Source organism: Esox lucius, chromosome 3, assembly GCF_011004845.1.
Source record: "Esox lucius isolate fEsoLuc1 chromosome 3, fEsoLuc1.pri, whole genome shotgun sequence".
In the NCBI taxonomy this organism is placed as follows: Eukaryota; Metazoa; Chordata; class Actinopteri; order Esociformes; family Esocidae; genus Esox; species Esox lucius.
The window spans coordinates 32,648,947-32,663,442 of NC_047571.1; the positions used below are offsets into that span (position 1 = coordinate 32,648,947).

General features: G+C 42.7%; 1 protein-coding gene across 2 annotated transcripts in view; it reads right to left on the reverse strand.

The window, feature by feature from the left end:
* vav3b (vav 3 guanine nucleotide exchange factor b) overlaps nt 1–12,950 on the reverse strand; it is a 67,286-nt gene extending 54,336 nt beyond the window's left edge. For both annotated transcript variants that reach the window (XM_029118846.2, XM_029118845.2), the window contains exons 1-2: nt 12,564–12,950; nt 4,505–4,621 (exon numbers count right to left, since the gene is read on the reverse strand). In XM_029118846.2, the coding sequence (XP_028974679.2) occupies nt 4,505–4,621; nt 12,564–12,767 (321 nt within the window). In that variant the 5' untranslated portion in view covers nt 12,768–12,950. The remainder of the gene's footprint in view (nt 1–4,504; nt 4,622–12,563) is intronic.
* Nucleotides 12,951–14,496: the final 1,546 nt, after the last annotated feature.

Consider the following 14,496-nt stretch of genomic DNA (forward strand, 5'->3'; position numbering starts at 1 on the left):
TAAAAGCAGGAACATGACATTTTTAGGTATAAGCAATTGCGAAATAACACAACCCAGGCAAATACTGTGGTACATCGTGTAAAGGACCTCCTGGAAAGGTCCGTCCCCCAGCATCACATGACAGACAGCTAGACCCTCTGCTTCTGTGTCGCTCTTTCAATGATTCTGCACCAGGATGGGGTTCTGAACACACGCTGTGCCACCCCCATTACCCTCAATGCAACTGGGCTGCAGGGAGTGTAGTGCCTGTGAGGGGTTAACTTTGACAGGTGACAGTGCCTGTGAGGGGTTAACTTTGACAGGTGACAGTGCCTGTGAGGGGTTAACTTTGACAGGTGACAGTGCCTGTGAGGGGTTAACTGTGACAGGTGACAGTGCCTGTGAGGGGTTAACTGTGACAGGTGACAGTGCCTGTGAGGGGTTAACTTTGACAGGTGACAGTGCCTGTGAGGGGTTAACTGTGACAGTGCCTGTGAGGGGTTAACTGTGACAGTGCGTTTGAGGGGTTAAATGTGACAGTGCGTGTGAGGGGTTAACTGTGACAGGGGACAGTGCCTGTGAGGGGTTAAATGTGACAGTGTGTGTGAGGGGTTAACTGTGACAGGTGACAGTGCCTGTGAGGGGTTAACTGTGACAGGTGACAGTGCCTGTGAGGGGTTAACTGTGACAGGTGAAAGTGCCTGTGAGGGGTTAACTGTGACAGGTGACAGTGCCTGTGAGGGGTCAACTGTGACAGGGGACAGTGCCTGTGAGGGGTTAACTGTGACAGGGGACAGTGCCTGTGAGGGGTTAACTGTGACAGGTGACAGTGCCTGTGAGGGGTTAACTGTGACAGGTGACAGTACCTGTGAGGGGTCAACTGTGACAGTGCTTGTCAGGGGTTAATTGTGACAGGTGCCTGTGCCTGCTCAGATGGTGCTAACTTTTTAAGGAACTGTGTGAACATATTAATGGCTTCTGAAACCGAAACTGCAAGAGGAGAGTATAGAAGTGAGGAGAAGTGAGAAAGAAATCAGGTTCAATATGGGTTCTGTACTGCTTTTCCCTGAGCCAGCCCTTCCTACTGGAAGGACCTCAGGTATCATTGTTTCAATCTGAAAGAAAACGGCATACATATCTAGGTGTGTCACAATGGGTTATATGTGGTGTGTGTGTGTGTGTGTGTGTAGCCACTGGGATGCCCTCCATTGCCATTTGAGAGTGGAGTCACTGGCTTGTTGTTGTCTCTCCGTTGTGCTCATTATGCAATTGGGCTGTACTCTGCTGGCAATACTCCTCTCTCATTTCAGGGTGGTTGCGGTTGGTGGGGGTCCCTTGGGTTGATGCTTGGCCATGTGGGTTCCTGTTGGGCCCAGTCCGGGGCCTCCACTGGATTGGGCCAAAGTGTCACTGGACCCCCTTGTCCCAAGGTCTTACGCTGCTATATTAATGTGTCGGGGGGAGTAGGCTCAGTTCTCCTTCTCCACTCTAAATCCTTGTAAACCTAAGAAATGCACTCTCTAAATGTTCTTTGTCTCCTGCTCCGTTTAAACTTAGGAGGACATGAGGTCTTGGCCCACACCTCCCGAGGAACCAGGCTCTAAAGACTTGTCGCTGCCACTGTCCAAAGTCCTCCTGGCTGTGTTGCAGATCAAGACGATACCTGACGATTCCAGCTGCCAGGACGTGTCTATCATAATGGTGAGGTAAACCGGTCAGTTATCTCAGCAGTAATGTTGTTGAGGCTCCAAGGATTTTGGAATTAACATGTGAATAACCCCTTGCTGTGACTCAGGAACCACATATGCTCTTAGAAAACCGCCAAGCAGCAGAATTACAGAGCAACAGTTTGACGTGCTGTAAATAATAACTATAGCACCTTCCTTCCCTCAGAGTTAATCTGATCAGATCTGCACGTCTTCTGTAGCTCTCTGTCTGTCTGTGTGTGTGTGTGTCTGTGTGTCTGTGTGTCTGTGTGTGTGAGTTTTCACACATACTTAACACAGATGCAAGCCAAGTTTGTGGTCAAGGTGAAGTTGTTCAAGGGGAGGAGGGAGAGGGTTCTGGGGGAGGAGGGGAGGGGAGAGGTTGTAGAGCAACCGCCAGTCAATTTTGCTTCAACACGATGCGGTTTATGATTTGTGATATGCAGTTAGTAAGTTTGCACACACATCTGTGTTGGAGACATATCCTTGGTATATAGTGATTAGGTTTTTGGTTTTTAGTCTTCAGCTGGCTTTAGCAATGCAAAAGCAAGGCCTTACATGAGAGGGCCTGACAAACTGGGATGGATCAACACAACGATCTGAGCAAATTGAAATGCAACCTTGCTCCAAACTGAGTTTACATACAGAATACCTTACCTGTTTCACTCCAAATATTCCGAAATGAAGAAAAACATTGACACTGTAAATAGTCTGTGAGCATGGCCTTGTGATATGCCAGTCTGTGAGCATGGCCTTGTGATATGCCAGTCTGTGAGCATGGCCTTGTGATATGCCAGTCTGTGAGCATGGCCTTGTGATATGCCAGTCTGTGAGCATGGCCTTGTGATATGCCAGTCTGTGAGCATGGCCTTGTGATATGCCAGTCTGTGAGCATGGCCTTGTGATATGCCAGTCTGTGAGCATGGCCTTGTGATATGTCAGTCTGTGAGCATGGCCTTGTGATATGTCAGTGTGTGAGCATGGCCTTATGATATGTCAGTGTGTGAGCATGGCCTTGTGATATGTCAGTCGGTGAGCATGGCCTTGTGATGTCAGTCTGTGAGCATGGCCTTGTGATATGTCAATCAGTGAACATGGCCTTGTGATATGTCTGTCTGTGAGCATGGCCTTGTGATATGTCTGTCTGTGAGCATGGCCTTGTGATATCTGTCTGTGAGCATGGCCTTGTGATATGTCAATCAGTGAACATGGCCTTGTGATATGTCTGTCTGTGAGCATGGCCTTGTGATATGTCAGTCTGTGAGCATGGCCTTGTGATATGTCAATCAGTGAACATGGCCTTGTGATATGTCTGTCTGTGAGCATGGCCTTGTGATATGTCTGTCTGTGAGCATGGCCTTGTGATATCTGTCTGTGAGCATGGCCTTGTGATATGTCAATCAGTGAACATGGCCTTGTGATATGTCTGTCTGTGAGCATGGCCTTGTGATATGTCTGTCTGTGAGCATGGCCTTGTGATATGTCTGTCTGTGAGCATGGCCTTGTGATATGTCAATCAGTGAGCATGGCCTTGTGATATGTCAGTCTGTGAGCATGGCCTTGTGATATGTCTGTCTCCTACGGCGACAGGAAAAACTATATGGCCATGATTATTGATCAAAACCTCTGACAATCCTTGACCAGTTACAGAGGGGACAGACATCTCTCCATCTCTGGAGGAAAGGCTGTGTAATCACATTACCACCACAAGGACCTGACACAGAGATGCATTTCCTGACAACATGTCCAAAACATAAAAGCATTAGAGAGAGCCAATTCCCCAAATTTGACACGGTCATTCAAGGTTTCGAAGACCTCTCTAAGGAAAACTCAATAGCTGTCTTTTTGAGGGAGAACCGCTCTGTACCACAGAGTCCTAAAATGAGGAACAGCATCTGACTAACGGACCAACAAATTAGTTTGTTTTAATGTATATTCACTGTTAGTAAAAAAATTTTTTATTCATTGCTGTTCTTTAACATTCTAGTAATTGTCAGCCATCTTGATTATTCTGTTGACACACGTTAGTGTGGGATATGGCTTTGATGTCAATTAATACATACTGTATTTCCAGAGAACAAGGCATTATCTAATGCTAGTAAATAAAAAGTGCTTGTGTTCAAATTACATCAAGAAGTGTGCAATTCTGCTAATGTCTGTAAAAGAGTAAGTTTGCCTGTCCTGTTATAATGAAGTATATGCTAAATGACTTGATTACGCTAATTTTCAGTGGTGAATTTTTGGTTGAGATAACATTCACTTGCTCTTTTGATCCAGCTTGAAATGTTCATGAGCACCGCCTCCTCTCAATCTTGATTTGGTGTTCACCTGAACCACTCAATTTCTTTCTGCCCTCAGAACATGTTTGAGTAAGTAAAACTGGTATATGCGAAAAAGTGGGACCCATCAATGAGACCATATTGATCCTCCATGACCTTGAGACAGAGCCCAGAGGCCTCCCCAGAGATGCAGAGGGCCAGCCACCCAGACAGCCAGACAACAGACAGGACCCCTTAAAACACAGCTGGATTGCCTGTCACCTCAGACTGCTCTGTTGCCCCAGAAAGAGCCTGGTGTGTAACACTGCTGATTAGGGGATTGATCTAAGTGGCACAGATAGTGAACTGGCTTACTCAGACACATACACAAAAACACACAAATAGACATGCACCCAGATGCATTTTCATACGCTCGCACACATACACACACACACACACACTCTTTCTAGATCTGAGTGTATAATATCTGTGTTGCTGAGTATAATGCTGCATGTGACTCTACAGAGTGGAGTCAGGCGAGATACGCTATGTAGTTTGTACCTTTCCAAAGTCCCGGACATCAAACAAGTCAAAGGCCTCGAACAGGTCTGTCTTCTTCATCCCAAACGTGTCACAGCAGGAGGTCAGGAAGGTCCGGATGTTCTTCAGGCACAGAAACTGGGAACAGAGGCACATGGCTAATGAATACAGGAACGGCTTGTCAATTTTCAGTTAGACTCTAATTCATCACACTAAGAGATTTATTATTATGCCTTCCGGCATTCGCAGTCACCTCATGCAGTGACCCCATGTTGTGTGTATTCACATCTTATTCCCATATGCTAAATATTGCATTTGAGCATGAGAGGATACTTCAATTATAAATTTGTCAAAAATGTGCCTTTGTCAAGACTTTGCGAGAGTCAGGTGAATACATTTGCACGTTGATGCTAAATAGCGTTAGCAAAATGAACCATTAGTATTTAATTAGCCCAACGGGCGAGGCAAAAGACAGCTCAGTTCTGTTTCGTACATCATGCCATGAGCATCAGAGCAGACTCCAGAAGACCAGCTCAGGAGTAAATCCCTGATTGAATATACTTTTGAAGAACGTTCCCAATTTTTTTGAATATTCTCAATTTAATATGTATAGCAACTGAAACTTTGCTACAATGTAAAGTAGTGAGTGTACAGCTTGTATAACAATGTAAATGTGCTGTCCCCTCAAAATAACTCAACACACAGCCATTAATGTCTAAACAGCTGGCAACAAATGTGTGTACACCCCAAAGTGAAGATGTCCAAATTGGGCCCAATTAGCCATTTTCCCTCCCCAGTGTCATGTGACACGTTAGTGAGACAAGGTCTCAGGTGTGAATGGGGAGCAAGTGTGTTAAACGGAAGGTGGAGGAGCGCAAGGTCTCTAACATCCACCAGCTCCGTGATGTCGTCATGGAGGAGGGGAAAAGGACTCCAGTGGCAACCTGTGAAGCTCTGGTGAACTCCATGCCCAAGAGGGATAAGGCAGTGCTGGACACTTTGGGCCCAATTTGGACGTTAATAGCCGTGTGTCGTGTTATTTTGAGGGGACAGCAAATTTACACTGTTATACAAGCTGTACACTCACTACTTTACATTGTAGCAAAGTGTCATTTCTTCAGTGTTGTCATATGAAAAGATATAATCAAATATTTACAAAAATAAATCTTTTTGTGAAATACTGTATATATATATATATATATATATATATATATATATATATAATAAACAGTTTATCGTGACAAAACAGCTTTGAAATCAAGGTCTGGGGGGGTTGACTCTTTTTGAGTCAGAGCATTTTCACCAAACATTCACACTCGATGGTTGTCAGGAAATCCATTCATAACCAGTGGCAGGAAGTTGGGACAAGAAAATACAACAGTAGATTCAGAACATTCATTCACAACCTCTCGGAGAGGCCCAGGGCTGTTGAGCAGAATTACACTGGAAATGGTTTAATGTGCCACTGCAATAAAACCTACACTGAGCATATCTAAAGATCAGAATTAAATAGTAAAACCCCCTGCTTAAGACGCCCGGTTCAGGCTGTCGATGGCCACGCCACCAAGTACCAGTCCAAGCAGTCTAGTAGCAGCGCCAAAGCAGAAGGGATCTGATACCGATGCCCGGTTTTATCTGACCGGTTCATCAAGGAGACGCCTTTCATTTCTACCCCAGGAGAACTCTCTCCTTGTAGGATTTACAGGAAGGGGACAAGCTCTGTGTCAATGAATCATAACGTGAGTGATTCAACAGTTATTTCTATTCGAATACACAGCCAGAAATAAGTGTTTATATTTGAGTATATACAGTGGGGCAGACAAGTATTTGATACACTGCCGATTTTGTAGGTGTTCCTACTTACAAAGCATGTAGAGGTCTGTGATTTTTATCATAGGTACACTTCAACTGTGAGAGACGGAATCTAAAACACAAATCCAGAAAATCACTTTGTATGATTTTTAAATAATTTATATTTTATTGCATGACAAAAGTATTTGATCACTTACCAACCAGTAAGAATTCCGTCTCTCACAGACCTGTTAGTTTTTCTTTAAGAAGCCCTCCTGTTCTCCACTCATTACCTGTATTAACTGCACCTGTTTGAACACGTTACCTGTATAAAATATACCTGTCCACACACTCAATCAAACAGACTCCAACCTCTCCACAATGGCCAAGACCAGAGAGCTGTGTAAGGACATCAGGGACAAAATTGTAGACCTGCATAAGGCTGGGATGGACTACAGGACAATAGGCAAGCAGCTTGGTGCAGCTTGGTGGGAAGGCAACAATTATTAGAAAATGGAAGAAGTTCAAGATGACGGTCAATCTCCCTCGGTCTGGGGCTCCATGCAAGATCACACCTCGTGGGGCATCAATGATCATGAGGAAGGTGAGAGATCAGCCCAGAACTACACGGCAGGACCTAGTCAATGCCCTGAAGAGAGCTGGGAAAGAAAACAATTAGTAACACACTGCGCCATCATGGATTAAAATCCTGCAGCGCAGGCAAGGTCCTCCTGCTCAAGCCAGTGCATGTCCAGGCCCATCTGAAGCTTGCCAATTACCATCTGGATGATCCAGAGGAGGAATTGGAGAATGTCATGTGGTCTGATGAGACAAAATTTGAGCTGTTTGGTCTAAACTCCACTCGCCGTGTTTGGAGGAAGAAGAAGGATGAGTACAACCCCAAGAACACCATCCCAACCGTGAAACATGGAGGTGGAAACATCATTCTTTGGGGATGCTTTTCTGCAAAGGTGACAGGACGACTGCACCGTATTGAGGGGAGGATGGATGGGGCCATGTATCGCAAGATCGTGGCTGGGTCTTCCAGTATGACAACGACCCGAAACACACAGCCAGGGCAACTAAGGAGTGACACCGTAAGAAGCATCTCAAGGTCCTGGAGTGGCCTAGCCAGTCTCTAGACCTGAACCCAATAGAAAATCTTTGGAGGGAGCTGAAAGTCCGTATTGCCCAGCAACAGCCCCAAAACCTGAAGGATCTGGAGAAGGTCTGTATGGAGGAGTGGGCCAAAATCCCTGCTGCAGTGTGTGCAAACCTGGTCAAGAACTACAGGAAATGTATGATCTCTGTAATTGCAAACAAAGGTTTCTGTACCAAATATTAAGTTCAGCTTTTCTGATGTATCAAATACTTATGTCATGCAATAAAATGTAAATTAATCACTTAAAAATCATACAATGTGATATTCTGGATTTTTGTTTTAGATTCCGTCACTCACAGTTGAAGAGTACATATGATATAAATTACAGAATCGGCAGTGTATCAAATACTTGTTCTCCCCACTGTATATGGCCATTCAAATCTGTAAGCAGACCTATAAATTATGGTGAGTGGTTTTTAAATGTTTGCAAGTAAATGTAAATGCATGCGGGTGTTTATACTTTGTGTTTGAAATACTTTTTAAAATAGAAAAATGACAAATTTCCCTACATTTGTGATATCCTTAGAAGCACACATCTGTATAATCCACTGACCACACACACACACACGCGCACACACACACACACACAGCATTTGGAAGGTATTCAGACCCTGTCCACATTACTTCATTAATAACTGATCCAATTAAATGAGTTTGGCAATAATTTACATGCAATACCCTATCAGGACAAAGCAAAAATATATTTGAAAGAATTTTCATGCCAATTTATGAAAGTTGAAAACTGAAATATCTTTTGTACAAAACAATTCAGACCCTTTACTCAGTACTTTGTAGGTGCAACTTTGGCAGTGATTGATTCAAGCCTTCTCAGGTATGCCACTACCAGTTTCTTGGTTCACTGTAGGGATGGTGTTAGCTAGGTGACGATCGGTACCTTGTTTTGGTGGTTTTTGCTCTGACATGCATTGTGAAGTGTGGGTCGTTTTATAGTCAGTTGTGTTCCTTTCTAAATCTTGTCCAATCAATAATTGATTTGCCATAGGTGGACTCCAGTCACGTTCTAAAGACATCTTAAAGGTGAACAATGGAGACAGGAAGCACCAGAGGTCAGTTGGGAGAGTCATGGCAAAAGGACTGAATCAGCTTTTTATTTTCATTAAATTGGCAAAAAAAAACGTTACCTGGCGCAGACTCTGTGAAACGGAGCGTTGCTGTGCCAGCTGCTGAACAACCTGAGACCCCACACCATCAACCTGAAGGAGATATACCTTTTTTTTCTTTTTTTTTAATTAATTATAAATTAGGTCCCACCAAAATGTGGAGAAAGAGAAGGGGTTCTGAATACCTTCCACAGACTCTGCATTTGTACTGCCTAATCCAAAACAATAAATATTTCACACAATGCACCTCTCTAAACCTTGGTTAAAGTGCCTCAGTGAAGCAGTTGTGTGTGTGTGGGGGGGGGGGGCGGACGACAACAACAATTCAGCAGTCTGGCAATTTAATCACAGTAGACTGCTCCTTCAACGAGCCCCCATCTCCACCACCGCCCTCCTGGCTTCTCCACGTCCATTACTACATCTTTCTGTGCGCATCATCACTCACATTGTGCAGATGCACCAGGACAATGGCCAGGGCCTTGATTCACACTGCTCCCTGTCCTCACTAAGGCACACATGGCCTAGTGCCACAGGCCACAGCTCCCTGCTTTGTTGAGACACGCCTGGGCTGGTGCTCTGCTCTCTTCGGCAGCAAAGAGAACCCCCCCCCCCCCGTACAAAATTTGAATAAAAAATAAATCACCCCAAAAAGGTTACATGGGACATTGTCATGTGAAATACGAACAATGTGATTTATTGTACATCTAATGGAAAGGCAAGAGGACAAGACGTTATAAGAAATTACGTAATGGAAATAAATGTATATTAATAGTGGGTGATCGATGTGGGCGATTCTATAGAAATGAGTGGTTTCTCCGTGAAGTGACACTTCGTGTCCTACATATTGAGACAACTTATTTTATGAACAACAGAGGTGTGAAGGTTAAATGCATGACGTTTTCCTGCTAAAATAAACTTTGAAAGTATGGCGAACATTTCTAGGAACACTGATACCAGTTTCTCACCTACTTCTTTTGCTGCTGAATGCCTCTTAAGAGAAAGAGATTGGTTGCAGACCTGTCTTACCTCAAAACTTTCACAGAGAATTAATATCTCTTTCACAGAGAAAAGGAGAAGATTCGGCCATGTGCGTGTCATATTCTGTGCATGTATTTCTTCTTTATAAGCTTTTGAATGAGACTTTTCATCTGTCCGTTTACATGTCACACCCTATGAATAACTGTTTTCGGACAGAACCCTTTTCGGTTCCAAACAGAACCCTTTTCGGTTCCAAACAGAACCCTTTTGGTGCCTGTGTGTTGAACCTCTGTGATGGCAATTTCTAAAATCCAAATGGTTGTATGAAAATGGAAGGTAAGACAGGAGAAATCAATTGCGCAATAAACAGTTATAATCTTGCTTGCAAGGAGAAAGTATGCAGGTTATAAAGTAACAGTGAATAGTTTCTAAATAAAAACATCATTTCGACAGTATTTATTACATAGGAAAAAGGGGTGTGGTAAGATGCTGCCATCTGTCTCATGTCAATCAAACACCTTTCCCTTTGTTCTATCACACAAGTCAAATGCTATCTTCCCCCACCTTATCCTTCCTGCCATAATGTTTACTGTAGTGTTTACCCAAAGGGGCCAACTGACCTTACTGCCCCCTGTTGTATCTTCTCCTATCCTGTCCTAAAACCCATTGATCTGCATCTGGACAGACAATAGATGCCCCCTATGCAAATACCAGATCCCACACATTCAAATAAGTTAATGTAACCAAAAATCATTAGAGATCATGTTTATGTTTATACTTCTGTTATTGTTCATGTGTTTAAAACCTATTTCTGCAAAATAACCAAGCAACCCAACTTTTTGGGTTGTCAATAAGGGACAAAAAACACATAACTGAAAAACGTAAAAAATCTCTCTTCAATCATAATTAATAGATATTCACTGTTGGCTAGCTTCAAACTACCACTCATCTTTTCTTATATCATTAGTAGCAAAGTCTATTGTGTTTATATTCATGTTTGTGTATTTTGTGGTTGACTTCTGTTTGGATTTTTCTTCCAGTAAAAGCATTATGGCAACATTTGTCAACTTGGTACTGTTTGTGTTCCAATAACATTGTATGCATGAACAAGTTAAGTTTAGAGTACACATTTTATTTGTCCCAAGTGGTTCTTTTTAACTTATATTATTTCCCATCATATTCTGTAATGTAAGAGACTATGAGAAGTGATGCTCCCCCTAGCTGTCCAGAGAGTTTAACAACTTGATGACTTTCAGTTTAGAAAATAACTATGCTTTGATTTTGAAGTTTAATGACTGAATATTGTAGGTTGATGAACTAACAGCAAAATAAATCAAAATGTACAGATGCAAGAAATGGTGTGTGTGGGCCAATATAAGTCAAGTTCAATCAAACCTTTTAGACCCCACTAATGGCCAATTATGTTTATTTATTGAACATGTCAGAATGTGGTCATATAAAAGTGTTCTTGAATATTCAGTATGAATTAATGCTTAGTTATATTATAGTTTAGTTATTCTAAACAAATGGTTGTGGACTGCTTTTCAGAGTCACCTGGCATAATTTTAGGGTGTAGCGTTTTACATACTTTCGTTGCTGTATCTTATGATTCCCTCTCCTCAACATGTACTGTTCGAAACGAAGCTGCCGACAAGGACCGTGGACCAGAATCAGAATCAGACCTTACACAGCTCTGATTCTTACCACTGCCACTTGGCATGTTTACTACACTTTCACATAATTACTTATTAGTGATTTTTGTTACTTCTGACCAGCTGAGTAGCTTGTGTAAGTACACTTACTTTGGTTGTCTGGAAAACCCTGTGTGATCAAATAAAAGTATAAACATTTTTGTTATTGTATTACTTTTAGAATTTCAAAAAGTAATTGTTTTCATTCACCACTCAGTGCTGATCTCGCCTTTCTGCAATAACTGACAATAAACGGATTCTCTAAGCTCTAAATCTTCCATGTTGATTCCGATAATCTAGCAAAAACTACATGTCCAAGTGTTTATGTCAAAAATGCCCCGCTACAAATAAACTACTAGTAAAACGCTACTGACTCAGTCAAAGCATATAGCCAAAACGCACATCCGTGTGTCTCCGTGTATGCATTATGCGTTTGTGTGTGTTTGTCAGACTTTGCGAGCGTTTGCGTCGCACTAAAGGGCAGATCAAAGCAGGGATGTTATCTGGCCTCTTGAGTGCCGTGGTCAAGGGGGAGGATGGAGGCTTTTGGGTAATACACAATTTGTCTGCTGCTCTTCATCGCAAACGGCTCACTGTTCTCTACGAAGCACACTCGTATCCAGCAAAACCCTATGGGCCTGATCTAGGGTGGACTTTAACCGGCAGGGTTCCATTTGGGGCACGACCCTGAACCGACATTCTGGCTTCGCACGAGGCGGCGCAGCTTATTTAACAGACGTCCTCAGCGTGATAAGATCAAGTAGTTATACCAGAAGCCCTACAATGGACCTCGTTTACAGACCGAAGCAGCCCAGTACCATCGTTCCCTTAACAATGCAGTTATGCAGGAAAAACTAGTGGAAAATAAACGTGGACGCGAATCGGCAAGCTCCACGCGCCACACATCATCATCATCATCATCTTATCATCACAGGGTGGTAGCAGGATAGTATTTGTGTGGTGGGGTGAAGGCTACAGATCACTTCATTATGCGACGTGTAGACATGAGCAGCTGACTGCCTGAAATATAATACAAGCTTCGATGGTTTTAGAAATGAAAATTAACAGGCCTACTTGGTGCCTGTGTCAACTTGGCCATACGGCAGCATATTAGTGTGGCTTGGACTACAGGCCAAGTAAAAATAGAAATCCGTTTGAGGGTAAACCGCCACTCACTGAGTCATCGGAGCAGTTTGACAAGTCGGGAGTGAAATTGGCCTATAAGGTTTTAATTCTGAAACTCTATAGGAACTTGAAAATTCTGAATAAAAATAAATAATACGCAAATGTATGTATGTTCAGTGATTATTCACTGAAGGATTTGGCACAAGAAATACCTGGGACATCTGTGGCCGGAGGTTGATCTCCTTCAGGTTGATGGTTTGGGGTCTCAGGTTGTTCAGCAGCTGGCACAGCAACACTCCGTCTCGCAGAGTCTGCGCCAGGTCAAATACCTGAGCGGCGTCCCCCGTTACACGGTGGTTCGGAGGAAGCACTTTGCAACTGATCAGCCACAGCGCGCATTGTCGCCAATACTCCATGTCCTCGTCAGAATCGAACGGGAAAATTACCTGAATGAACTGCTCGAATCTGTTCTAGAAAAAGTTTAGAAGCGACATTGTAAACGAAGAACAAGACGGTTAGGAAACTGTCGCTCTCGCTACTCGCGTAGTGAAGAGGAGAAACTGCTGCTAGGCTCTCTCCACTTCAGCAGCATCGCGAGCGTAGATTGCCGACTCACTGAGCGTGCTTTATCTTTTGACTCGAGCTCGGAAAACCTTGAGCCGTCATTCGACTTCCTCTTAATTCTCATTTTAGTTGAAATCCATATATCTTTCGAACACTTTCAACAGGTCATTTACATATTCAGCAGAAACCACGCGATATATTTTGGCAAGTGTCGTTCATTCGTATAAAATACACATGGATATGGCCGAATGTTATTGTGGACAGTTTTTTATAACGCACTTTGTGAATTATTTGATATGCCATATTAATCTGATACATAATATTACAAAACAAACAACAGCATAGGCCCAACGTGTGTTACTTTTACAATCCTGTGGGAGTTCGTTGTATCTTTAGATCTGATTCCAGTCACAGAACATGGGCACTATGTCAGTGAAATGGACGGATATTCTTATTTCAGGAATCACTCTATAGTGTCTAGACTATATAGTATCTCTCAAATTGCCAAAGGTATTGTGCGATAAGTCACACGCACTGCTGCTACAGTCAGTGTGATGCTGACATTCCATGAGGATTAAACAGAGTGACTAACCGTTCACTTCACAAGTGCATGGATTTGACAAGGGTTGAGGGTGCAGTCTATATAAAGATCTCATTGTCTAAAAAAAATCACCGTGTGTCTCTGAAACAAAGAAAACAATACCTGTATTATAATTATTTTGTGCACATGGGCCCGTGGATAGTTTGAGGATATGCCATTGCTTCCTTTTCTGCTCAGTACAGAAACTAACCTTATGCCATTTCCACAATTTGCGTTTTACACCTTAGAAACTGCTTGGATTGAGGAATATAAATGTAGTAGTTACATGAGGCGGCTACACACACCTCGCGTCGCTCCCTGTTCTCGTAAAATTAATTCAGTACTAAACCACATTCTTCTAAGTGAGCTTTCCCTGGTTTTGTTTTCTTAGTGTCTATGACAATCACTTTTTTCACTGTGACAAAAAATATCTCTATATAGAAAAAACATTTTAGTGTGTATGTCGTTGCAACCTGGTCTAATTATAATACGTAGACTATTGACGTAAACATTTTACAGCCAAATTCATAAGATTACGTTGGGTGAAGTAACATTAGAGTTATAATCCCTATCCTAGAGAACCTTGAGAAGAGCCTCCAAAACCAACCTTTGGTCTGACAATTAGGGCTCTGTTCAAAATCTATTCATAAATACAGAGGGCACAGAGCCTATAAGACACAGAACAGGTCATACTAATAATCTGAAAACCAATAAAGGAAGCAGGCAGGCCTAGTTCAGCCGGCCCAAGATTAGAAGTGACGAATGTTAAACCTGGGTCTCCCACTCAAGAAGTTGTGTCTTTAACCACCATACCGCAGAGTTACATGTTTGCCATGTCTCAGTATAGCATCTCATCATTAGATCATTTAGTCACACATTAATGTCACGCCAAGTTTGAATATTTCGCTGCACACCATTAAGCATTGTGTTAAACTGACTAACCACAAATAGCATATATGAACTGTATGAACTGGCCATTTTAACAGCTTATTACCCAGTAA